This window comes from Trichosurus vulpecula, chromosome 3 (assembly GCF_011100635.1).
Source record: "Trichosurus vulpecula isolate mTriVul1 chromosome 3, mTriVul1.pri, whole genome shotgun sequence".
In the NCBI taxonomy this organism is placed as follows: Eukaryota; Metazoa; Chordata; class Mammalia; order Diprotodontia; family Phalangeridae; genus Trichosurus; species Trichosurus vulpecula.
The window spans coordinates 335,915,538-335,942,776 of record NC_050575.1 but is presented as its reverse complement, the minus strand read 5'-3'; the positions used below and the strand labels follow the sequence as shown (position 1 = coordinate 335,942,776).

The 27,239-nt window shown below is 39.1% G+C and overlaps 1 protein-coding gene across 1 annotated transcript in view; it reads left to right on the top strand.

The window, feature by feature from the left end:
* The first annotated feature begins 2,183 nt into the window (after positions 1 to 2,183).
* The window catches only part of C3H2orf73 (chromosome 3 C2orf73 homolog), a 55,174-nt gene continuing 30,118 nt past the window's right edge, over positions 2,184 to 27,239 (top strand). The window contains exons 1-2 of the mRNA XM_036752030.1: positions 2,184 to 2,345; positions 9,065 to 9,284. Of these exons, the coding sequence (XP_036607925.1) occupies positions 2,281 to 2,345; positions 9,065 to 9,284 (285 nt within the window). The 5' untranslated portion in view covers positions 2,184 to 2,280. The remainder of the gene's footprint in view (positions 2,346 to 9,064; positions 9,285 to 27,239) is intronic.

Here is a 27,239-nt window from a genome sequence, read left to right as displayed (position 1 = left end):
CAAAAGGCAGCCTTTTCCAGTTTGGGATAGCTCTCAGTGTTAGAAAGTTTTCCTATCTGGCTGATATCTGTCTCTGCAATTGCCATTCAGCATTTCTGTTTCTGCAGATTAAAACCAAACCCTGTTTGACAGGAAAAAAACATCAAATTCTTGAAGACACCTGTCATGCCCTTACCTATACACACAGGTAGTTAAGCAATTGAACTATCTTCTGACTTGAGGAAACCAGCATCCTTTTCCCACTACAACTACTACTTTCCCCAAAAGAACAAGACCTCAAACCAAAACTAGGCATTCAGTTAATTAGCAAGTGAGGACGGCTAGGTGGTGATGTGGATAGAGTGCTTGGCCTGGAGTCAGAAAGATTCATCTCTTCCTGAGTTCAAATCTGGCCTCAAACACTTCCTAGATGGGTGACCCTGGGAAAGTCACTTAACCTATTTGCCTCAGTTTCCTCATTTGTAAAATGAGCTGGAGAAGGAAATGGCAAACCACTCCAGTATCTTTGCTAAGAAAACCTCAAGCAGGGTCATGAAGAGACAGACACAACTGAACAAAAGCAGCTGGCCTGACCGAATCTGCCAGGGCTCCTTGTTCATTAGGCTACAAAAGTCTTCTGATGCTGCCACATATTGTAGCAACATTTTCCAAACTCACTTCATCACATAACACTTCAGGTTTTGAAATATACTGACAAAACCCCAGGAGTTGGAGAAACTTTTACATAAATTTGGGGAAATTAAGCCCACTTTCATAATGAAAAGTGCCCCACACATATTTGAGCATAATTTCTTATTTAATATTTTAGGGACCAAGAGTGTTTGCATTTTTTTTCTTATAACAGATATTCATATCACATGAAGCACCAGAGTTATGCAGAAAACCTTTTGAGAAACACTGACACAGTGGAAAGAGCCCTAAAAGAGTGAGAAAACCAGAAGTATCTTGGTTTCCAAGTGTGTAGCCTGAGACAAAGCACTTCATCTTTTGGACCCTACTTTCCTCACCCATAATATGGGTGTGCTAATACCCGCCTCACTCTTAGGTTTCTTGTGACCATCACATGAGCTCACAGAATCACAGGCTTAGTGCTGAGACGGACCTCAAGAGATCATCTATTTCAAACTACTGATTTGTCGGATAAAACTTAGGCCTAAGAAGGTTGTGACTTTGAAGGCTCAAGGTAACAGAGATAGTAACTAGCACAAAGATTCAAATCAGGTTCCACCCGTTCCTTTTACAAATAAGGTAAATGAGGTTTACAGGGATTTGTCCATGGGGTCGTACAGCTGAGTACACATCACTCACAAGAATCCACGTCTTCTGACTCTAAATGTAGGAAACCTCAAAAATCTAGTTTATTTCACGATCCAGTAGCTACAGAAGCTCTATCAGGGCAGGTGGAAGGAAGGCGATGGAGAGTACACCTAGCTTTGGTAGTGGTAAGGAGGGGCGCCACTGTAACGAGGTAAGACCCGTGCCCACCACATCCCCCTGAACGGATAACCCCCATTTCGTGCTCCGCGACCCCTACGCTTTCTGCGGGTGTCCAGACACCCGGGACTCGTTAGGCACTGGGATTGGTGCACCTGAAAAACTGTTCTGGGGGCCTCCCCACCAGCACAACACCTAAGACACCCCCACCCCCGCTGCGCCCCTTAACTCCCGCATGCGCTCATTGACAACGCAAGGCCCGAGTTAGGGAGGGGTCGGCCAGCTAGCGAGGTGAGCGGGTCTAGGAGCGGTCACGAGACCACAGACACGCGGCCCGGAGAGATGCGAATCCCCTGAGGCCTAGCCTCCGGATCCGCGGGGCCTCAGCCCTGGGTGAGAGAGAAGCTCCAAATCCCGGGCTGAGGAGCTCGGATCCCGCCCGCCCATCGCCGACTGAGCCCGGCTGAACACACCCCAGCCTCGGGCAAGGGCAAGTCCAAGGGGAGGCCGCCGGGCCAATGGCTGAGCCGAGGACGCGAGCCCGAGTGCGGAGCCTGCGCACTGTGCGCTGCGCGCCCCGCCCCCAGCCCTTCCTTCTCTGCACTCCCAACCCCCCGGCGGCCGCGTGCGCGCGCGCGCCCCTCAGCACGGAACCCAAAGGGCGCCTGCGTTCTGGAGACCGAGCGTTCAGTGTCCCCTCCCCCTGCGGGTCTGGACCCGAGCTCGCGGGGCTAGAGCTTTGGTCTCCTAGCGACGCTCGCGAGTCACAACAGCTGTCCTCCAGGCTTGCCTTTGTTTGGGAGTCCTTAAAAAAAAAAAGCCCCAGGGCCTCCCTGGGCGCACTCCATGACCGGGTGCCCCATGACTGAGAAGACAGAGGATAATTTGACCTCCCCCAAGGAAGGAGATGGGTGAGACCCACAACCTTGACCTTCGTAGCTTCCCCCTCCCTTTCCTCTCTTCCATGCATTTCTAGGAGTGCTTCCAGGTTCCACCTCTTTAAGTTCTCTTTTAGTCCACATGTGAAGAGGTATTGAGTAAGATTCGCGGGGTAAATAGACAAGCACCTGCAGACGGAGGAAACTAGCTTGGGGACATCTCTGTGGACCAGCCAAGTCTTATGAATAAGCGCAGTGAGCGGCTGCCTTCCAGGTGTGATTTGAGGTTGACCCTCCTCCCGAAAGTCTTCCTCCTGGAACCTGCAGGACTTTGTCACTCATGACCGAACTCTACCATTAGAGCCAATGCTTAAAAGCTTAATTGCCCCCAGAAAATGCAAATCCTTCTGAAGCAATACGTTTAGAGATTTAAGACTTTTGTGGTAAGTTTTCCAGAGCCTTCCCTGAGAAGACTACCCCAATAGACTGGTGGAAAGAACCTGGAGACTGGGATTCTAGTCCCAGCATCGAGGAAAGAACAATAGGCATGGATGGGGGAAGGAGTCAAGGAGCATTTGTTAAGCACCTAGTTACTATGTGTCAGGCACTGTGCCAAGCACTGGGGATGCAAAGATAGGCAAAAACAACAACAAAAGGAACCTACCATCAAGGAGCTTATTTTCTAATGAGAGACAACACGCAAACAACAATGTATATACTGTGCAAGCACAATGTAAACGAAATAATCTCAGAGGGAGGGCACAGACTTGAGGAGAATTAGTAAAAGCTTCTTGTAGAAGGCAAGAATTGAGCTGAGACTTGAAAAGAGCTAGGAGGCAGAGATGAGAAGAGACACCATTCCAGGCATCAGGCACAGCTAGTGAAAAATGCCTGATCCCAGAAATGGAATGTCCTGTGAAGGGGTCTCTCAGTGGTAGAATACATGGAAGACAGTAAGGTTTAAGAAAGCTGTGAGGTAGGAAGGGGCCAGGTTGTAAAGGGCTACACAAGCCAAACAGGATTTTGTATTTGATCTTCCAAGTAATAGGGAGCCACTGGAGTTTTATTGAATAGTGAAGTGACGTGGTGATACCTGTACTTTGGTAGCTGAGTGAAGGAGGGACTGAGTTGGGGGAGACTTGAGGCAAGGACATGAACCAGAAGGCTATTGCAGTAGTTCAGGCATGACTTGATGAGAGCCTGTAACAGGGTGGCTACGTCAAAGAGGATGTATATGAGATGTTCTGAAGGTACTTGGGGACAACTTTGGGAACTGGCAACAAGTAACATATGAGGGGTGAGTGTGGCTGAAGACTCAAGGATGATACCCTAGGTTGTGAGTCAGAGAGAATGATGGTGCCTTCAAGAGTAAAAGGGAAGTTAAGAAGACAGGGGGATTTTGAGAGAAAGATAATGACTTCATTTTTGGACATGTTGACTTTTAAGTTACCTATGGTACATTCAGTACAAGATGTCCAAATTGGCAGTTGGAGATGTGAGACTCAGCAGAGAGGGTAGGGCTGGATAGATCTAAGAACAATCTACACAGAGATAGTTGAATCCATGGAAGCTACTGAGATCACTAATCAGAATAGTATACGTAGAGAAGAGAACGCCCAGAACAGAACCTTGGAGATCATCCATGGTTAGTGGAGCAACCCATATGAAGATCCAACAAGAGAGACTAAGAAAGGAGTCAGGTAGGAGAATCAGGAGAGAGTGGTGTCACAAAAACCTAGAGCTGCAGAGAAGACAAGAAGGAGGATTGAGAGAAGGCCACTAGATCTGGCAATTAAAAGGTTATTGGTACCTTAGGAGAGAGCAATTTCAATTGAATGAGGAGAATGCTAACCTCAGAGTATATATACACTTCTTCAGGTTCAGCCCACAGAAGGTGTCAAACTCATGTGACTTAGGCTTTCTTGTGACTTAAGCAGGTCATTAAAGACTCTTGATTCAAACAAAGACAAGTCTCAATCAAAGGCTCTTGATTACCTTAATGCTGAGAAGAGCTAGAACTCCAAAAGAAAAAGAGAGCAAAACAAAAAGTCCCACTTTGCTTGCCATTACACTTGGATAAAGATGTAGATGGCATATTCATCAGATCTACAGATGACACAAAGGTAGGAGAGATAGAGCTAACAAAATAGTTGAGGATACAACCAGGATCCAAAAGGATCTTAACAGGTTGGAGGACTGGGTTGAATCTAATAAAATGAAATTCAATTAGGATAAATATCAAATCTTACATTTGCATACAAAGTCAAGTATAAGATAGATACTAGTTTTTCTGAAAAAGATAAGGGGGGAAGGATCTTTAGTGGGTTTCAAGTTCAATATGAGTCAGTATTTCAGATTTTAAAAGCTCAACGCAAAGCTTCCAAGAATAGGGAAGTAGTAGCCCAGCTATATACTCTGCCCTCATCAGACGCTCAGCCAGAGACTGTATTTAGTTCTGGGCATTGCAGTTTAAAGATATTGATAATAAACTGAAGAGTGTCCGGAGAAGGGTAACCAGGATAGTGAAGGACTTTGAATCAGTGTCATATGAGACCCAGTTGAAGGAACTGGAGATCTTTAGCTTGGAAAAGAGAAGATTCATTCTGCACATCATGATAGCTGTCTGTAAGTGTTGGAAGGGTTGATATGTGAAGGAGGGTTTAGACTTGTTTGTTCTCTTTGGACCCAGACAAGAGAACCAGGAAGCAATGGGTGGGATTTGCAAAGGGGCCAGTTGAGGCTTGGTATGAGGAACAGCTTCCTCACCATTAGAACTGTCTGTCTAGAAGTAGAAAGGGCTGCCCTGAGAGGGAATGGGTCCCTTTTCCTTTGGAAGTCTCCAGTCAGTCTCAATGATTACTTGTTGTGTAGGTAATACTGAGGATTCCTTATGTGTATGGGTTGGACCAGATGGCTACTCCGGTCTCTTCTAAACCCCCAGATTCTGTGATAGAGTTAGAGGAAATTTAGTGAATTAGTTGGACCAGGTGGCTACTCAGGTCTCTTTTAAACTCTCAATTTCTGTGATGGAATTAGAGGAAATTTAGTGAAAATGAGGTAGGTAAGACTTCACTTGATTTTAAAGTTGGAAAGACTTATGGTATTTTCAGCCTGATATACAAGACAGGTTTTAATACTGAGTATCCACCTAGTCAGGACTGCTCCCATTCCTCTCTAAACTTAATATTTTATTTACTCATCTTTTTGTGGGACAAAGGAATTATTGAATTTTTTAAACTTTTTTGATAAACTAAGTTACAGTATGATAAGGGAAACTGAAAATTTGCTCCAGATTGGGTTACTAGTTTAGGAGGCTAGTGAATTAGGGAAGTTAATGTCAACAAAGGAAGCAAATGGGAATTATTAGAATTATTAGAAATTAACAATGCCACAATTTAATAAACATTAGACTATTCTCCTGGGGTGGAAAGACCTAGTAAATAGGGAAGGTAAAAATATCCAGAAAATTAAATAGGATCATAGATTTAGAACTAGAAGAATCTCAGAGGCCACCTAAACTAATTCCTTCATTATATAGATGGGAAAACTGAGGCCCAGAGAGTTTAAATAAAGACTTGCCCTTGGTCACAGAACAAGTATTAGGGGCAGAATTTGAACCCAGGTCTTCCTAACATGAAATGAAACATACTAGCCACTACTCCCCTGAAGATAATTGAAAACAAGTTTTTCCATTTATTATTTGCCTGTGAATAATGGCTATTTACAAAATTACCAAAGAAATAAAACTACTAATGAGTACTAAATGCTTATTATTGTAAATGAGAAATAAGCAACAAGTATTTGTTAAGCCCCTGTTATGTTCTAGGCGTTGTGCTAGGGGGCTTAGGATACAAGGACAAGCATGAATGAATGAATTTGAAATGAAATGTGAATGAAAATGAAACAGTCTGCCCACAAGAAACATATTCTATCTAAGAGCTTGCATTCTCTATATGTGAGATAAGACTCATCAATCATTTCTGTAAACTTGTCACACTTAAAATTGTCTCATCCCCTTCTTCTAGATTTTGCATCATTTTGGTCTAAAATAATTGAGTGTTCGGGCCATAATTCTTACTTTACCTTTTTTCTCATTCTTTTCATTTGACTACTGTATTTTCTTCCTGCTTTCATTTCTAACTTAAAATGTTAAAGGTGTTACTTTTCAAATATATGTATATATGTAAATATATATGTATATTAAAAGCTCTTCTCAAGATTTGACTATTACTGTGTAAGGGTAAGTCTCATTTGAGCTGGAGGGTTGAAGGAACACAAATAGAAACATTGCAAAGTAAAGAAAGACCTTTCATCTGTAAAGGAAGCATTCTGTTGTTATTTAGTTATTTTAAAGTTGTGGCAGACTCTTCATAATCTGTCTTGGGGTTTTCTTGGCAAAGATACTGGTTTGCCATTTCCTTCTCCAGTTAATTTTACAGATGAGGAAACTGAGGCAAACAGGGTTAAGTGACTTGCCCAGGGTTGTGTAGCTAGTGTCTGAGGCTGGATTTGAACTCAGGACCTAACTTCAGGCCCTTTGTGTTTCTTGAATAGCTCAACTGCATATGATAATGCCAGCAAAGACACTGAACTTGTCCCTGGTCAAAGGCTGTTTCTTTGCCTTTGCCCCAGTTACCCAGCTGTGTAAGACCCCAACAGTTATATGGCTGACCATTATAAATGAAGGAGAGATCCTTCACTGAAGGAATCTGCTCTAATCCCAGAAAGAACTATCAAACAAGAAAGACTATATCTCTTCTCCCTCCTACAAAGAAGTGACGAGGAGACCCCAGTTCCTAAGGGATTTAGAGAGGTTTCTACTAATTCCCAGCTAAGGGTCACTGCCATTACTAAGACAGTTGTAGAACTCTAGCTGAAAAGAACACAGAAACACCTAACTGAACTAGAGACTAGAGGTGGTAGAGACCACAGCTGCCCTTGTGACAGTCTGGCCCTGTCCAGCAGCTGAGTTACCTGTCTGGCCTAGCCTCAGAGAAGCTGAGCACACTCAGTTCAGCTCAGCAGTATGTCATCACAGCCTGTTAAGACCCTGCAGTCTGTGAGAAATGTGCTTAGCCTAGCAGGGGGACAACAAATGATCACTGACTCCGGGTGTGACCTTTGGGAAGACACCTCAGAGAAAGGAAGGGCATCAGGGCTCTACAGTTCCAGTTATGAGTTTCCTTACTCATGTGTGTTTCCTATGTATATCCCTTACCACCATTGGATTGTAAGTTTATGCCCAATCTTCCCCTTCACAGACTGTGCTTGTACTTGTGGGAGAGGGTGCACCAGGTTTGGGGGAGAAAAGCTTTGTAACCGCTGTTCTTGCTATGCCGTTTGAGCAAATGTTTTTTTCCTAAGAACTAACAGATCACACTGACTGATTGTAAGTTGGAAGCATATTAGTGAGGGCTACGGTGTCAGGCATAACCACCCACAGGGCAAACCCTAGAATACAAATATAAGTTGCCCTGCAGGGAACCTAACCTGCCAATGCCAGTGTGTCAGATGACAGAATGAGCTTAGAGGGACTACTACTACTACTCCTACTACCCGCTCCATTATTATTATCATTCATCATCATCATTATCTGACCTTTTTTATACTCTCTTGTTTATAACTACCTAAAAACAGGGAAGAAGAAAACTTGACAATAATAACCAGCATTTATATAATACCTTTAAGGCTTGCAAAGCACTTTATATCCCAAACATTATTTTGTATTTTATTTCTAAGCCTAATTTTAGCATGTTCTTTCTTTTCACTGACAATGCTGGATACAATTTGGTCGTTGTGTAAGTCACATATAGAACTTAATAGGTGAATTTTTAAAAAGCACTAAAAGATAATGAAGAATTTTATTTGGGTATGATGGTAGCATCAGTATTTCCTACTCTAGAAAAGATCAAAGAATCCTGTTTGGCTTTGCCTTTCTCGATCCTTAAGTTAACCTTGAAAATTTAACTGACTAGAAAGGTACATGTAAAGATAATATTAATCCACATTTACACAGCATTATATCACTCACATTTATGTATAGCACTCTTACTATTTACAAAGCATTTTCCTTACAGATTTATATACAGATATGCCTGGTAAGAATATTAAGGCCTAGAAACATGAACTGACTGACTCATGGTCTGGTTGCTAGTAAGCATTGGAGTTGATGGATTCAAAATACTATTTCAAACCATGTGATCAGACTTTGAGTGACTTGATATAAGTTCTTCAGGTTGCATGCTTTTATCACCATTCTTTACTATAAATAAGATTCTGCATAAGGTGTTAAAAATTTTAATGAGAAGTCATTATCAGCCCAGGTCTCTTAGTTTTGTTTTTTAAGTAATATTTTTCAAAAACAAGAGCATTTTAACAATCTAGTCAGCTCAAAACTATTTTCATGATAATAGCTAACATTTAAATACTACCCTAAGGTTTATAAAATACATACATTATTTCATTTGCCCCCAGAAGTGCTGAGAGATAACCATTTTGGGCCTTCTCATCTCTATTTTTATAGAAGCTTAAAGCAATCACTCACCCCAAGGGTCACAGTGGTTGGGAGATGCAGGATTTAGGGTTAGGTCTCTCCCAAAACAAGACTCAGCATTCACTCCATCGTCACCACTGCCTATGCTACTTTAAGGGGCTAGCTGAAACCCATAGGGAATTTGCATAGTATTTTATGTGATTACCAAATGATCAGTGAATATCAAAATACTAATTGGTATAAATGGATTTTTTTTCAGAAAAGATAATGGTAAAATACCAGATGTTCATTTGCCAGATATAGTAAAGAGAAAAGAAAAAGACAAATATGAAAAAGAAGCTGAAAAAGCAGAGCAGCGTTCAGAAAACACATGTCCCAGGAGACCACATGTTACGTATGCCAAATTCATAAGAACTAATGCAAGATTCTATAATGAGCCGGTGAGCTACATAGAACACCTGAATATGGGAGATGAGCAGGTAGGTCTGATGTTAAGTATCACTGCCTTAAAAAGGGGAATAATATTATATATGCATTATATATAGATGTAGACCTAGGTTCAGAAATAATCCAAGGTAATTCCATGTTGGACTTGAAGGGAATGATTTGTGTTCACACCATACCTAGTAGAATTGTTCTGTTCAATTCAACAAACATTTATTAATTTAGACCATCAAGGACCACTCTGCCTAGTTTCCTGACTTTTTCATTGATGATGCCAGGCACATACACCCTGGTGGTGGAACACCTTGGGGTGTGCTAGTGTTCCACTCAACACTGAAGGCACCAGGGAGAACACCAGGTCCTCCATGCTTCTTATAGAGCTACTACTGCCTCTGTGTCTCAACTCTACCTTTTTTGTGAGTAAAGCTTTTCAACTCATTAGCCAAGGGGATGTGGTCAAATTATAGGAAGGAAATGAGCATTTATTAAATGCCTACAATGTGCTAAACTACCCCGAAGAAACTAAGGCTGACAGGTTAAGTGACTTGCCTGGGATTACACTACTAGGACGTGTCAGGTTTTCTTGACGCCAGGCCTAGTACTCTATCCATTGTGTCACCAGCTATTTATACAGTTCAGCTCTTGGTTCAAGGCATTACCAAACCGGTAAAACTATGTCCTTCCTAGCACTGGTTTACTGTATTTCATTGAACTATACTGGAGTCAGCCACACAAGTATGGCTTTGCCAGTGACCAAAGCACTAAGAGGTACAATCAAAGCATATTCAAACTACCACTCTGCAGGCTTTGCCCACCACACCTTCTCCCAGATCTAGTCCAGTTACAACCAGTCTTTTGGCATGCCCAAACCCAGTAGTTCTCTGACACATCCTAGCTAGTGAGACTCAATGACCTCCACTGGAGGCTCCATAGGACCCCAGTGTTGGATTTCCCGAAGCTTTGCTTATTTTCTACCTCCAGGAAGGCCTCAAGCCAAACTAGGAAATGCCCCCAAATCATTTCCATTTACAGTTCTATTGCAGGCAATAACTCTGTTCCTACCCTCCTACTCTTTTCCAACATTGTTGAGTGAGTTTCAGTGACTTTGCTATACTTCCCTCCTTCAGATAGCTTGAAAATCCAGTATACTTACTGAGAAATCCTCCACGTGGCTCATATCCCCAAACAAATAATTTTTTTTAAAAAAGAGGGGAAGGACATAGAAGTATAAAAGTATTTACAGCAGCTTTTTTGGTTGTATGAAAGAACTGGAAATAGAGCATATGCCAATCAGTTGGGAAATGGGTGAACAAATTATAGCAAATGAATGTAATAGAATATTATTGTACCATAAAAAATGATGAAAAGTACTCATTCAGAGAAACCTGGTATGATGTATGAATAGTGTACAGAAATAGGAATACAATTTATACAGTGAATTATAAGAGCTTAAAGAAAACAACTGTGAAAGACTTAAAAATTATGCTCAATAGAATAAGCAGTCTTGACTACAGAAGACTGAAGCCTATTTCCCACCTTTTGGCAAAGAGGAGATGAACTAGAGTGCCCAATGAGACATACCTTCTTAGATATGTCTAATGTATGGATTTATTTTTCATTGCTGTTCTTATTTGTTACAAGAGAGAGGGAGGATTTTTGGAGAGGGTATCAGATAATGATAGTGATACTTAAAAAAAAAAGAACATTATTTTTAAAAAACAAAAGAAAAAGAAAACTTAGAAAGGGATGCAGACAAGCAGGGCAGTGTTGGAACTACCATGTTAAATTTGAAATATACTAAAAAAAGAAAGAAAGAAATCACCCAAGCTGTAAGAAGTAGGGATTCACAGTTTCCTACTGCTGTTCTCTTTTTCTCTTCTTTGTATATGGAAATGTTTGTGTTTGTTGATATTACCCTGGTTAATAATAAAAAGAAAAAAAGGTTAAAATAATAAAAAGACTGGAGTTCAGGGAAGAGATTCAGGTTCTGTATATAAATATGGGAGCAGTTTGGTGTAACATATCAAATGCTGGTCTTATAAACAGGAAGACCTGAGTTCAAGTCCTGTCTCTCACTTGTTATGTGACTGAAAGCAAGTCATTTAATATTTCTGAGCTTTAGTTTCCTTACCAATAAAATGGTGCCAATAATCTTTGTAATAACCATCTCACAAGGAAGTTGTGAGGCTCAAATAAGATATATGTAAAATGCTTTCCAGACTTTAAAGTAATATGTAAATGTCATTATTATTTATTTTTAAAACATTTACATACAAATTTAGCCATTGAAGCTATCCATCTCCTATCTTTTACCCTCCTTTCTTACTACATGACCAGCCAAACTCCTCTTCCATGTTTTTTTGATAAGCAATTTAAAATACTTTGGAAGTCTTTTAAGATTGATGTTAACATCTATTATAACAATTTCAGGCAGAGAAATGAATAAGTCCGATGCCATAAAGAGGAGACCAAAATAGTGTTAAAAACCACATTAGTCAGCAAACACTTGATCTCCTTGCTAAGTGGATATATATGACAGTCAAGTACAACAGCAGTCTAAAATGTAAACTCATTTGTAAAATCCTACAGAGATGGATGATAGGAAGGAATGAAAAGAAGAAAGGAAGGGAAGGAAAGGATAAAAGAAAAAGAAGGAAGGATTTATTAAACACCTACTATAGAACAAGAGTATGCTAAGTCCTTTATAAATAAGGTTTTAAACACTGTCACTAAATAAAATTAAAGTAGTATAATGAAAAAAAGTGAAAAGACCCAAGTAAAACATTTAAGGATGAAAATAAAAGAATAACAAATGGATGAAAAAATGGAAAAGATCTGTAGTGTTTTTTTTTTATAACTAACTCTTTTTTTACCATCGGGGAAAACGGAGCTTCCCCATTTGTGTTCTAATGTCATAGTTCCGCCTATTTTTCTTGCGTTAGTTGAAATGGCACTGAAGAAAATAAATAGGAAAAAAGCAGTTGAACCAGACCAAGCATATATGGAGGAAGTTCTTGCTAGAATTGACAGAACCTTGAGGGTGTCGAGAGATGGGTTTTCAAGGTGTCTGAAGGAGGGGAGTATAGCAAAGGCACTGAAAAAAATTTAATCTAATTGTTACCCCCCCCCCAAAAAAAGGTTGCCAAGTATCAGTATCCATTGATCCTTTTTCCCATCCATATAATATTTTTATGCAAATAATTACCACGTATCAAATACATCCTTAATGATGGCAAAAGGTAAGCTTTTAAGAGTTATATTCCACAGTAGAACATGCTTTTACCATCTCACAGTTGATTGAAAAATGTAGACTATAAAAGATCTCACTGTGCTTACTATTTGCTGACTAAAAAGTCTTTGATTTGCTATAGAAAAGTGCAGCCCTAAAGGCTTTTCTCTAACAAGTTATCTCCCAGGAATATGTCAAAATTGCATAAGATTGCTTGACAGACATAATAATAGTGATAACTCTTGTTTGATGACCCTCATTAATTTCAAGCAAGATATAAAACAGGTAGACATACTTACTAGAGATGTTCACATGTGAAAAATGGAGAAGGTTCAGCATAGACTCCAAAGAGGGGTTCTGTGGGGATTGTGAGTTCCTTCAGATGATCTTATTTGTAGATAATATTGTACTGATTACATCAAGCCCTGGAACCTTGTATAGTCTCCTCAGTGAAATCCAGGATCATTCAAAAGTCCTGCCTAACTACCCACAGATTAAAAAAAAATGTCAATGACAAATCAATCTATAGAGTATGTGTGTAGTTATTTATCTTAGATATTGCCAATGGATGATGAGCAACGCACAGAATTTAACAGGATAAAAAACAGATTGAGTTGCCTTTGGGACATTGAATGGCGACTTTTAATGACCCTAAGTTTCTTCTTTTAAAAAAAAAAGCACATCTTTTTTAATTCCAGTAGTCTTCAGTGATGGAATCCTTAGAGTCACGTAAAACTGTAGCCTCTGAAGAATTAAACTTGAACATCACTGAAAGGACAGTGGAGAGGTGTATGTGTCAGCTCTACTATAAATTACAAACAAAAAAATTCATTGGAAAAAAGAGTATGAAAGATGGCATCAAAGTGACATGACCAGAAGAATAACCAGAGTGAGGAACAATGGATACTCCGCATAGTCCATTGGTATCCAGGCAATATAAAATGGGATTCAAGGAAGCTCTCAGTTGAGTAGACCTCTTGTAGAGAACTTATGGGAGGATATGGATAAGAATATCACAGGAAATGGAGGTATGTATGAGTTAGAATATGGATCACTGAAATGAATAACCATATCGCTTACCCTCTGTGAACCTCAGTTTCTTCATCTACAAAATAGAAATAATACTAGCTCCAATATGTATGTCACAGGGCCATTAGGAGGCTTAAATAGCATCAGGCATGTAGAGAGACTGTTGTAACTTTAAAGTTCTGCATAAATGGCACTTATCTCATGGCTGTTATCCACAAAGATATTCAAAATAGAAAAACATAATTTAAATAGTCACAGACTCTCAGAGTTGACTGGAACTTCAGAGGCCTAGTCCAGTGTATACCTAAGTAATACCATATCATATCCCAGAAAACTTTGTAAAGGAAAACTTATTGCTGCTAGAAGCAGCCCATCTCACTTTTGGAAGTTTTTTCTTAAATTAGGCCTAAGTTTGCCCTGTTATAATTTCCACCCATTGTCTCTAGTTCTGCCCTGAGGAAATAAGCAGAACAAAATCTAATTGCTCTTCTCATGTTGATACAAAACAGTCTCTCAAATACTTAAAGAAACTACCAGGCTTATCCATCCCCAGGTCTTCTTTTATGCAGGTTAGACCTCCCCATCTCCTTTAACCAAGCTTTCTATGGCATGATCTCTTCACCAGAATGTTTTCCCTTCTGTGGACAACTGCAGCTTACCTTCCTAAAATGCGGTGGCCAGCATTGAAAATAACACTCCAGATGCAGTCTGACCAGGGCAGAAGATAGTGGGACTATTATCCCCCTAGTCCTAAACACTATATATGCCTTCTTTAATGAATCCTAAGATTTCATGAGCTTTCTTGGCTGTCTTATTCCATTATTATAGCTAGTATTTGTATAGTACATGAAGGTTTGTAAAACACTTTACCAATATTTCATTTTATTCTTAAAAACAAGGTAGTTGCTATTACCATCCATACTTTAACCTCGTCCAGGGTCATCCATATTTTAACAGGTGTGGAAACAACCACAGAGAGATGTGAATGACTTGTCCAGGGCCACACAGCTAATAAGTTTCTCAGGCTAGATTTGAATTCACCTTCCCAATTCCAGTTCTCATACTCTATCCCCTGAGACACCTAGCTGCCTTTATTGATTCATTAAGAGCTTGTAGTTCATTAAAATCCCCAGCTATATTTCAGAGAAACCATTGTCTACTAGCCATACCAACTTGTAATCAAGTTGACTTTTTTAACCTCTATAAGACTTCATATTTATCCCTCTTAAATTTTATCTAATCTCATAGGATCATAGAGTTCGAGTTGGAAGGGATTTTGATTCTGCCTAATGTTTTTACTCGTCAAGATCTTCTTGAGTTATGACTATCATACAGTGTATTAACCATCCTTATCAGTTCTGTGTCATCGGCAAGTTTGACAAGTATGGCATCCACTGGGGCAGTGGTAGTGCTAGCTCCAGGGTATGCCAGCACACTGGGCACACCTGATGCATTCTCTTTTGAATGTTTGGAATGCCAAAGTATTAAATGACATAGGGCCAAGCACAAATTTCTGTGGCCCACTTAATCAAGGCATAGCTAGGAATCCTATGCCTTTCCCCCTTTCTCTCTTTTAAATTCCCAAAGAGAAAAGAGAAGTACAAGTTGGGGTTACTTGTGATTTATTTGACTTAGAGGCTAAATTGCAAACTTTTCTGCTCCCGCTGATAAAACCAACCAGTTTTGTCATAAAACAAATAGAGAGTTGTATGTGAATATGGAACTATTCTTTTCATATAAAAACTCTTAAGTGAAGTACTCCAAAGAGGGGTTCTGTGAGGATTGTGAGTTCCTTCAGATGCTCTTATTTGTAGATAATATTGTACTGATTACATCAAGCCCTGGAACCTTGTATAGTCTCCTCAGTGAAATCCAGGATCATTCAAAAGTCTTGCCTAACTATCCACAGATTAAAAAAAAAGTCAATGACAAAAATTGTCGGACATTTAGAAAGGCAACTTTCAAGTTATTTTATATACGTTTCTTTCAGGTTCTCTTGATATAACTATTGGAAAATTGTCTTTTTCTTTGGTTTTGTTTTAAATTAGTATTGTTAAGTCAAGGTCTAAACCATTGAATTAGAGCAGGTTTTAATCCAAGTAGAACTATAGTACCTTCCAAAATCCAAGTTGAAATATTTTGGTTGGCATTATTCTGAAGTTCCTTTAGCTCTATGTAGGAAAGCTAAATGAATAACTTCAGACATCAAAATAATGTGTTGAATAGATTTACCATTAGAGTTTGGATGAATAGAAAGGACTGAGTTGTAACCTGTTGATATTAGAATCGTCAGGCCAATCCAGCTTGTTGTTGAGAGTAGTTTGAGAAAAATAAACATATATAGAAAAGGCAATGGAACTTACTTTTAGAAAGGCAACATGCTGCCTTAGAGTGAAAGGCTGCAAGGGAACCAGGCTCTTACATTCCCATTGTTGTTGCCCAGTCGTGTCCAACTCTTTGTGACCCCATTGGGGGTTTTCTTGGCAGAGATACTGGAGTGGTTTGCCATTTCCTTCTGCAGCTCATTTTATAGATGAAGAATCTGAGGCAAACAGGGTAAAGTGACTTGCCCAAGGTCACACAGCTACTAAATGCCTGAGACCAGATTTGAACTCAGAAAGTTAAGAGGTAAGGTTTCAAATCTGGGTAACTGGGGGGATAGTGATACCCTTGGAAGTAATAAGATAGTTGGGGAGAGAAGATGGTTTGGGAAGAAAGAGAATGAGTTCTGTTTGGGATTTAATGAGTTTTAGATGATAATAATTTACCCAAAAGCAAAATGATCAAAGTAAAGAACATCATTACAATTTTTAAAAATACCATAGAATAATTAAAGTAGCAAAAGTACCTAAAGTATCATAGATGGAAAAAAACAACACAGGCTACTCCTATAAGTTCTCAAATGGACAAATGACGTTTAAAAAAAAATATAAACAATAATTAATATTAGTAAGAAAATTACAAGGACAAATAAGTGAAAAGCTTTTGGACATTTAAAAAATCACAAGAGGAATGAAAACTAAAATTGAAATTAGGAAGAAGATTGGGAGGAAACAAAGAAAACCTGAAAAAATCAATAGTAGCAACCAACCATAGATTGATTATAGTGGAAACCAAAATTGCAGACAATGAAAATGAATGTAGAAAAATTAGCCTAATAATACTTCAGCTATTGAGAAAAATAAATATCACAAAGATAGGCTGAAATGTAACTATCTTAGAATTACTAACTCCAATAATTTTATTTTTAAAAGTTTTTTTAATTAGATTTTTAGTCAATGAAAATTTGCTTCCTCTCCCTCATACCACTCCCCACCCCCCAATCTTGAGAAAGAAAGAAAAATCAAAGCCCCTATTTTTAAAACATGTATAGTCAAACAAATTCCAAATTGGTAATGTCCAAACAAAAGATGTCTCAATTTGCACCTGAATTCATTCCCCTCTTTCTCAGGAGGTAGTTAGCATATTCCATCATGAGTCTGTTCATTGCATTGATCAGAGTTAGTCTTTCAGAGTTGATTTTCTTTTCTTTTTTGGAGGGGGGAAGGCAAGGCAATTGGCGTTAAGTGACTTACCCAGGGTCACACAGTTGGTAAGTTTCAAGTGTCTGAGGTCAAATTTGAACTCAGACCCTCCTGCCTCCAGGGCCAGTGCTCTATTCACTGCACCACCTAGCTGCCTAAAGGTTTTCTTTATAATAATGTTATTATACAGATTGTTCTCCTGGTTCTGCTTCATTCTGTATCAGTTCAGGCAAACCTTCCCAGGTTTTTCTGAAACCATCCCCCTTCATCGTTGTACAATAATATTCTATCATATTCAAATATCATAGCTTTTTCAACCATTTACCAACTGATGGGCATCCCCTCACTTTCTAATTTTTTGCCAAAAAGAACTGATAAAAATGTTTTTGTATGTCATTAGAGTTTGTTTTACTTCGGACTATATTTCTTCTTTAATCTGTCCTCCCTTTTATTCCCCTCCTTTCCCATCATGCCTTTCCCTCCTGCTTCACTGTTGATCAAAATTCATTTCTGTACCAAAATATGTGTGTGTGTGTGTGTGTGTGTGTGTGTGTGTGTGTGTGTGTGTGTATTCTTCTCTTCCTTGACTAGTCCAGATGAAAGTGAGATTCAGGTGTCCCCCACTCCCTCACCCCTTCCTCAGTGAAGGGCTGGAGGTTGCTGAGACCCTTCTTTAGTCCTGGGGCCAGAGCCACAATAGCTGCTGCTTGCTTCTGAATTTGCTCCATCCTTAGTACATAGTTTAGGGACTTCCACCTCTCCTCCCACTGAAATACCACTTTTAGAAGCAGGTCCTCTCCTCAGTCATCCGTTGATCTATGACCTGGCACTGGATAGTAAGTAACAGAGCTGCCAGTTGGCACCTTTCCTGCATCCTTCAGGAGGTCAGGCGCCACCTCTGCTGTATCTGAGATGTCTCCTTATGCTCTATGTCACCATTCCTGGCTAGACTCCAGTCCCATAGTATTCTAACATTTTTGTCTTTCTCCCTTTGCCAACCAGAGCTGGAAGAATTAAAGTGTGATTTTTTTTCTAGAATTTTCCAAACAGGACTTAGGCTAATGTATTTTATAAATAGGTGTGGAGGAGATATGGGGTAAGACTCTTACTTCTTGCTATTCTATCATCTTGATTCTGCCTCCCAATCCCAGGAATTTTAGAAAAAGAAAAAAAATTTAATTTTATTCCCAAAAATAATTTGAAAAAACTTTCTAGAATTATCAAAAAGAGGCAATAATTCATAAGTAGAAAGCATCTGCAGTACCCCAAAAGGGAAAAATTGGAAATTCAGCTCTCTTCAACACTTTTTTTTTGTTAAAACTCGAACACTATAACAAGAAAGGAGTCCTAAAAACACCAAGAAGAGAGACAGCTATGGAATACTAAGGGGCATCAAACAAAATCACAGTAGATTTCTCCAGGAAGATCAAGAAGAATTGGAAGATAAAATGATCTTTAATTATAAAATTAAATTTGCTATTTGAAGGCAAGAAATAGTATTTGCAAATCACAAAGACTTTGAAGAGTTTATGTAAAGATGAATGTACTTCATAGTAGCCTTTGAAAAGCTGCTGGGCCTGCAAGCCAAAGAAAGTACCTAAAATAGTTCACACTCTTAGACCACATAGTTACTTAGTAACCAAATGCAAAAAACCTTCACAGTTTTGTACTGGCTGACTCCCTAAATATTTAAAGCCTATGAGGCCTTTTAAAGTACACAGATGGATTCCGAAATGCATTGGTTTTTAAATTTTTGTTAAATTATACCAGTTTTTTTTAATCAAAAATAATTTGTTCAGACTCTAGTGTTTTATGTTGAGATCTATCCCATAGTTCATTTGATTAAGTGTTATTTGCTGTATTAAATTTATAGTAATGCTAATGAAAATATTGAGTGTCATTATAACAACAGTCAACTTGTCAATCAGTACTAAAAGCAAGGTGAGTCAATTATTTTTAAGAAGTGTAAGAAATGTTTGGAACTAGATAAGAAATAAGGGAAAAATGATTACTAACAGTAGGTGTGACTCAGTAGAGTCCCAGAAAAAAACTAAAAGGTATATCTAAAATAAAAGTGGCATTTGATGGGCCACTGTAACAGGTGCATGTACCATTTTAAACATGTGCATCCTCAAAGATTAGGTCAAGTTTTTTCAACCTCTATTTAAAACAATTGGGTTTTAGGATGTATGAAGGAAGTGTCTGGAGGTTTTGTGAATTTAATCAGTAAGATGGGACTTCCCTGTAACCATAATACAACTGTCACTGAATAGACAAGATGTAGAAAGTTATCTGTTACTTTTCTCCACCAAGAGAAGAAAAAACTTAAGCTTCATAGGATCCAGGATCCCTCCCCTCAAAGGACCTTATATATAGATTAGTGGAAACAAAGTATGTACACAAATTGCCAAATTTGTAATTAAAATCTGAGTACCAAAGATAGAAAGATCATCTAATCTATTCCACTCATTTGTCGTTGTTCCATCATTTCAGCCTTGTCTGATTCTTTGTGGCTCCATTGGGGTTTTGTTGGCAAAAATACGGCGTGGTTTTGCCATTTAATTCTCCAGCTCATTTTATAGATGAGTAAAATGAAGCAAATAGGGTGAAGTAACGTGTCCAGGATCACACTGCTAGTATCCAAGGACAGATTTGAATTCATGAAGATGAGTCTTCCTAATTCTAGGCCTGCACTTTATCCACTGTGCCACCTAGCTTCCCTCAGATAAGGAAACTAGGGGCCACAGAAGTTAAATGAATATCTCAAGTACTAGCATGTCATTGTACCTTCCAGACAGTAGCACACTTTGGTTTGAGTGTGGAGAACATTAAAGCCTGGAATATCAGGTAAAGCTAGAAAGGTAGGCTCTTGCAGGTTGTGGAAGACTTTGACTACAAGGCAAAGGAAGCCACTGAAAAATGTTCAGTGGAGAAAACCCATGCCCACATTTATGCATTAAAAAAGATTACTGTGGAGTATGCCAGCATCTTCCCAGTTACTCAGGCTCAGAACCTAGGTGCCATCCTGAACTTCTCATTCATACCTACCCCACATATCAAATGTGTTGCCAAGTCCTGTCATTTGTACCCTTGGAATATCTTTCATATATGTCCCCATCTTTCCATTATATATAGCTGCCACCCTGCTACAGGCCCTTATTACTTCATACCTGGATCACTGCACTAGCCTTCTAGTTGATAGCCCTGACTCAAGTCTCATCCCATTCCAGTCCATCCTTCACTCAGCTGCCAAAGTGATCTTCCTAAAGTACAGGACTGACCATGCCATCCTCTCAATAATTCCAGTGGCTCCCTATTTTATCTAGGATTAAATATAAGGCTCTTCATTTTGGCTTTTATGAGCTCCTTCCTGTCTTTCCATTCTTCTGCTTTATTACCCTCCACATACTCTATAATCCAGTAACCTTGGACTTCATGCCGTTACACACATCTTAGCTCCTGACTCCATGCCTTCTTACTAGCTGTCCTCCATGTCTGGGATAGCCTCTCTCTCTTCTCATCTCTACCCCCTGGCCTCCCTGGCTCATTTCAAGACTTAGTTCATATTTCCTCAGCTGCAAAAGGCCTTTCCCGATTGTCTTGCCCCTCACTGCACATGACTTCCCTCTGTGATTGCCCCCCCATTACCCTGTATGTATCTTGTATGTACATAATTGTTTGCATGCTGTCTCCATTTTAGAATGTTATTTCTTGGATGGCAGGGACCATAGTTTTGCTTTCTTTGTATCCCCCAATGCTTAGCGCAGTGCCTGGCACATACATATATATGAAAAATAAATTGGAGACAGGAGAAAATAGAGGCAGGAAAACCTGTTAGAAGACTATAATAGACCACGTGTGGTAATGAAGACCTATAGTAAAGACCTGTTAGCAATGGAAATAGAGAGAAGGGGAGGTGATAGGTACCATGGAAGTAGAATCAATAGGATTTAATGACTCATTTGAATAGGATTATGAGAGAAAGACAAAAAAACTCTGAGCAGTAAAAAGTCAAGATGGAAGAATGAAAAGTATATTTGTTTAGTTCAACAGACCTCTTCCATAGCAACATAGAAAACACTCCAGACCAAATTCTAATGGGAAAAGCCAAGAAAAATCACTATGAGTCATTTTTCCAGCCTAGAGCAACTTAGAAAGAAAGCAAGACCTATGGACATTGTGATGGGGCTGGACATGAACATGGCAGTAGGGGAAGCAGCAGTAGGCAGGAGGATTCTAGCACCAAGGGACAGAAAGGGAGTCAAGACAGAGCACCAGAGCAGGAAGCACTGGGGTAGAAAGAGATCCCAGCAGACCTGTGACCTATCCCTGGGAGCAGGAATGGACGCCATCTGGCATCTCTGTCATTACCTAATTCCAGATCAAAGAGGAATAATGATGAGCAAGTGCAGGGCCTACCTGAGGACTGAATTTTGAACAAGTTCCAGAAACGTAGCCATGTAACTGAACTGAGGAGCAGAGTGGTGATTCAGTTCTAACCTTTAGCCCAGCATCTAAGCCTGCAGTGGAATAATTGATTCAGGAGTCGAAAACCAAAGAGGAACCAACAATTAAGTTGCTCTGAACTTGCATAGCCACCCAGCAGGTTAATAGTGACTGAGTCTAGCATTAGTGTACTGAAACTCAAACTCACACAAGACAATAGTCTCAAACCTTGTTTAAAAAAATTCAGAGCTCAGACCAAGAGGACAGTGAACAGACTTCTCCCTGAATCACACCACTTGGAGAGCACTGAAAACTTGAAGGCCCCTGGACTGACCTATGAAAGAAGCAAAAGGAGATAAAAGGATAGAAGCTCAGAACAGACATCACTCCTAGAAGTAAGCAGAGCCCAACACTAAAATAAAAAAAAAAGCCTAAAGCCAAGAAGTAGACCAAAAGAATGAGCTAACAAAAAAAGAACCCAATGAAAAATGCAGATTGGACATGAACCCAGTAAGAATTTTTGGAAGAGTTAAAGTAAAAGATTTTTTTAAAAAAGGGAAAAATATTTTTAAAAACATACAGTATAGAAATATGACAGAAAATAATGTGGTATAGAAAAAATGGGAAGAGAAATGAGAACTATGTAAGAAAGTTATCAGAATTAATAGCTTGGTAAGAGAACCAGAAAACCTTGCTGCAGAAAATAACTCCTTAAAAATTTCAATTGATCAAATGAAGCTAATCACTCCACGAGACATCAAGAAATAATAAAGCAAGACAGAATGGAGGAAGGAAGGAAGGAATTGGAAGAAAGAAAATGTGAAATACCTCTTAGGAAAAACAACTGACCTAGAAATTGATTGAAGAAAGATAATTTAAGAATCACTGGACTACTTGAAGGCTATGAGCACAAAAAAGAGCTTAGACATCCTATTTCAAGAAATTATAAAGGAAAACTACATGGTTATATTAGAACCAGAGGGCAAAGCAGAAATTGAAAAATAAATCCGCCAATCACCTCCTAAAAGAACCTCCAAAATGAAAACTCCTGGGAATATTATAGTGAAAATCCAGAGCTCCTAGGTCAAGGACAAAACACTGCAATTAGCAAGAACAAAGGAATTTAAATACTATTGAGCCATTGTCAGTATTACACAAGATTTAGCAGCCACCACTTAAAGAAATGGGGAGCTCATAATATGATATTTGTAATGCCAAGCAGGGTGGGACTTTTTTTTTTACTGTTTTGTCTTTTGGAATGCTAAGGCAATCAAATGCCTTTAATGAGTCTTGCCTTTGTTTGAATCTGGCAGGTAAAATGGGACCTTTTGTCTTTTGTTTGGAGTGCTTCTCAGCACTAAGGTAATCAAGTACCTTTGATGAGTCTTGCCTTTCAAATGTAATGGAAAGCAAAGTGGGGTCTTTTGTTTTGGAGTGCTTCTCAGCACTGAGGCAATCCAGTGTCTTTGAGTCTTGCCTTTGTTTGAATCAAGAGTCATTGATTGGAAACAATGTATATGATATGTTGCTAGTGATTAAAGATCTTTTGCACACCCCTTTTGCTAAGTAGGTGGTGAGCACTAAGGGCCCTGAATAGGGTGTATGAGCTCAGAGGTTGACATTTCGCTTTTGGAGGGTCCCTTCACTGGAAAAGTGTTGGTGATTTGGCCAGACGAGACTCTGGGTAGCCATAGGAGCCAGGAGCCCAGCTTTGAAAACCCAGATGTTGGTGCCTCTCTCTCTCTCTCTCTCTCTGGTAACTATGTATGTAACATCCTGGTCAGACAGCTAGAGGCCTACCTGTTGATTTCTGTGTGTTATTTGCTCTGTTTATATACTTTATGCTTGTAATTTCTGTTTGTGTTTTTCCTGAAGTTCAGGGTGCTGACTTTTTCCCCTGAACTAAGTGAATGATATGTGTATGTTTAATTAAAGTGAGATTGTTAACCCTTTAAAGTTGCTTTCCTTAGAAAAGCAGGTCAAAGAACCTGTGCTAGTAGCCACCTGTGTGCTCTTGTTGTTGGTCTTTCACTTCAACAGCAGCTGCCAGCAACATTGTTGTTACAATATTCCAGAAGGCAAAAAAATCTAGAATTACAACCAAGAATAATCCACCTAGCAAAACTGACTGCAACAAGTTCTCGCATTGTATACATGGACTAAAGGACTATTCTGCAGACCTCTCCCTTCCTTTGCAGGGCTCCCTCCTTGACTCTGCAGCTCCCACAGCCAGAACAGCTTCAGTGCCTGGAGCTCTTGGCAGCCAGAGTGGCTTCAGTGCTTGGAGCAAAGGACTCCAGACACAGGGTTGCAATGGAGCTGCTGCCTCCACTGCCACCCCTGCCAGGAACCAAGCTGGGGTGCAGTCCTGCTGCCTTCCCCTGGCAAGTCAAATTCACCTAATGTGAATTTGTAGTAAAGTGAGAATTGTTGTGTATAATCTTACCTAGGAGTATAGAGAGGGAATGGACATTCAATGAAATAAAGAAATTTCAAACATTTCTGATGAAAAGACAAGAGCCAAATAGAAAGTCTGACATTCAGATACAGGACTCAAACATAAAAAGGTAAATATGAGTAAGAAATCATAAAAGTCTAACCAAGGTTAAACTATTGACATTCTTATATTGGTATATGATACATGTAACCCCTCAAAATTCTATTATCACCAGGAATCTTGGAATCTAATTAGAGGAGCTGAGTGTGATACTATTATATTTGGATGACCTCAAAAGAAGAATGGAAGGGTGAGGAAGAGGAATCCATTGGGGTGGGAGGGGAGGAAGAGAGGAATACTGGAGAAAATTATCTCACATAAATGGAGTATGCAAGGAAGAGTACAAAATGGAGGGTGAACCAGTGGGGAGTGAGCAACGCTTGAACTTCGTTTTCATCTGAACTGGTTCAAGAGGAAAGAATACACTTACACTTTGGGCACAGAAATTTTAATCTTACCCAACAGGGAAGGAGTTAAGAGAAAGGAAGGGGGAAAACAAAAGAGAGAATAGATTAAGGGAGGCAGTAGTTAGGAGCAAAACAGACTCTTAAAGAGGGGAAAAGGTGAAAAAGAGAATGATAAGTATAAGAGAAAGGATGGAGTGAAATATATAGTTAGCAATCGTAGTAGTGCATGTGAATGAGTGAACTCAGCTATGAAAGGGAAGAGGATAGCAGAATGGATTAAAACCCAGAATCCAGCAATATCTTATTTATAAGACACACTTTTAAAAAAGAAAAAAGATGTACTTAGAGGTAAAATAAGGGGCTGGAGCAGAATGTTAACAAAACTAGGAGCTGTTTTTTTTTTTGAAAAAACAAAAATAAAACATGAGTCACTGGCTAATTTGATTTTAAAAAAGGAAACCAAATTTTTTATTATTGTTCAGTTGTGTTCAACTCTTCATGACCCCATTTGGGATTTTCTTGGGAAAAAAATTTCTTGGGAAAAAAGAGTTAGGTTTGCCATTTCCTTCTCCAGCTCATTTTACAGATGAGGCAAATAGGATTAAGTGACTTGCTTAGGGTCATACAGGTAGTAAGTGTCTGAGGCCAGATTTGAACTCAGGAAGGTGAGTCTTCCTGACTTCAGACCCAGCACTTTATCCACTGTGCCCCAAACTATAACACAAAGCTATAATCATCAAAACAATTTGGTACTGCCTTAACCCTATTTGGCTCAGTTTCCTCATCTGCAAAATGAGCTAGAGAAAGAAATGGCAAAACACTCCAGTATCTTTGCTGAGAGAACCCCAAATTAGGTCACTAAGAATCAGACATGACTGAAAAGACTGAATAACAACAAATAGGTGGATCAGTAGAACAGATTAAAGAAGCAAATGAGCGCAGTAACTCAGTCTTTGATAAACTCAAAGATCCTAGCTATTGGGGCAAGAACTTATATTTTTTAATCTTGGGAAAACTGGAAAGTAGTCTGATGGAAACTAAGCATAGACCAACATTTCACACTGTATGCTAAGATAAACTCAAAAGAAGTACATGACTAGAACATAAAGGATAACCTCACAAGCATGCTAGTGGAGCATGAAAGAAATTCAGTCAGATCTATGGGTAGAGGAAGAGTTTATGACCAAACAAGAGATGGTGAGGTTTACCAGAGCTAAAGTGAATACTTTTGATTACATAAAATTTAAAAGATTTGCTCAAACAAAACCCATGCAGCTGAAATTAGAAGAAAAACAGGATACTTGGGGGGAAATCTTTGCAGCAAGTTTCTCTGATAAAATTCTCACTTCTGAAATATATAGGGAACTGAGTTAAATTGATAAGAATAAGAACCAATCCACAATTGATAAATTGTCAAAGGATATAAATAGGCAGTTTTCAGAGGCAGAAATCCAAGCTATCAATAACTATGGGGGGAAATGTTCTAAGTCACTAATAAAATGACCTGTATGTACAAAAATATAGCCACTCCTTTTGGGGCGGAAAAGAATTGGGAAATGCCTGGACAAGTTATGGTATATGAATATAATAGAATACTCTTGTGCTATAAGAAATGATGGAATGGTTTCAGAAAAGCCTGAGAAAATGTATGATGGTGCAAAGTGAAGTGAGCAGAACCAGGAGTTTATACAGTAACAGCAATACTGTAAACAGTATTGTAAGTACTGTAATCAACTTTGAAAGACTTAGTAATTCTGATCAACACAATAAATAACCCACCTCAGTTCCAAGAGTCATAATGAAGTGTGCTATCCACCTCCAGATAGACTCAGTGCATGAAGCAAATTTTCTTCTTTCTTTTTCTTGACTTTTTTTTCCTTTTTGGACATTACCCACATGGAAATTTATTTTACATGACTGTACATATTTGTAATGAGTTTCATTTTTCTAGATTTCTTAGTGGAAAGAAGAAGGATACAAGGGGAGAGAATTTGGAACTGAAAATAAAATTAAATTGAATTTTAAAAAAAGATAACCCTAAAGTTTCAAACAATGAATATCAGTTGAATTGTGGTTAAAATGAGATAATGGTAGTCCAAAGGAGGCTTTAGGGAGAAATACAGAATTATTTTTGTAGAAATTGAAAAGAGGTGCTAGCAGAATTTTGAGCTATGAAAGACATAAATTTAGGAGTCATGGGCATAGAGGTAATAGTTGAAGCTACAAGTAGAAATAAAATTGACAGAGAGTAAAAGAAAAAGCTGAGAATAGAATTGTGAGGGAAACCCATCTTAAGGATTCAAGACAAGAATGACGAGTTAACAAAAGAGATACATAAGGTTAGAGAAGTGAAAGGAGATCTGGGAAATGATGGTACCTCCCTTAGGTCTTATCAGTCAAGCACCAAGTGTTATTATGTGCCTCCTATGTGCCAGACACCATGCTGGGTACTGGAGATACAGAGACAGAAATTAAATAGTCCCTCTTCTCAAGGTGTTTACATTCTGTGGGGGCACAACATCTACATATATAAGTACATACAAAATAACACTACAAATAAAAACAGGACATTTTTATCTGGATTTTAAGAAATCTTTTTTTCTGCACATGACACATGTGTGTGTCATCATTGGTTCTTTCCCAAGGTTTCAGATACTTTAATTTATTGAAGCATATATTTATTCAATGCTTGCCTTGTGGAAGGCATTCTGAGCTAAGTACCTGAGCCATGATTCCTGCCTTCAATAGACCTTGAAATCTAGTACTGGAAATAAGATAGGCACACAAATTATCATAATGATAATTAGAATGTGATGAGTACAAACTAATTGTGAAAGTCCAAGAGAAACGGATTGCTT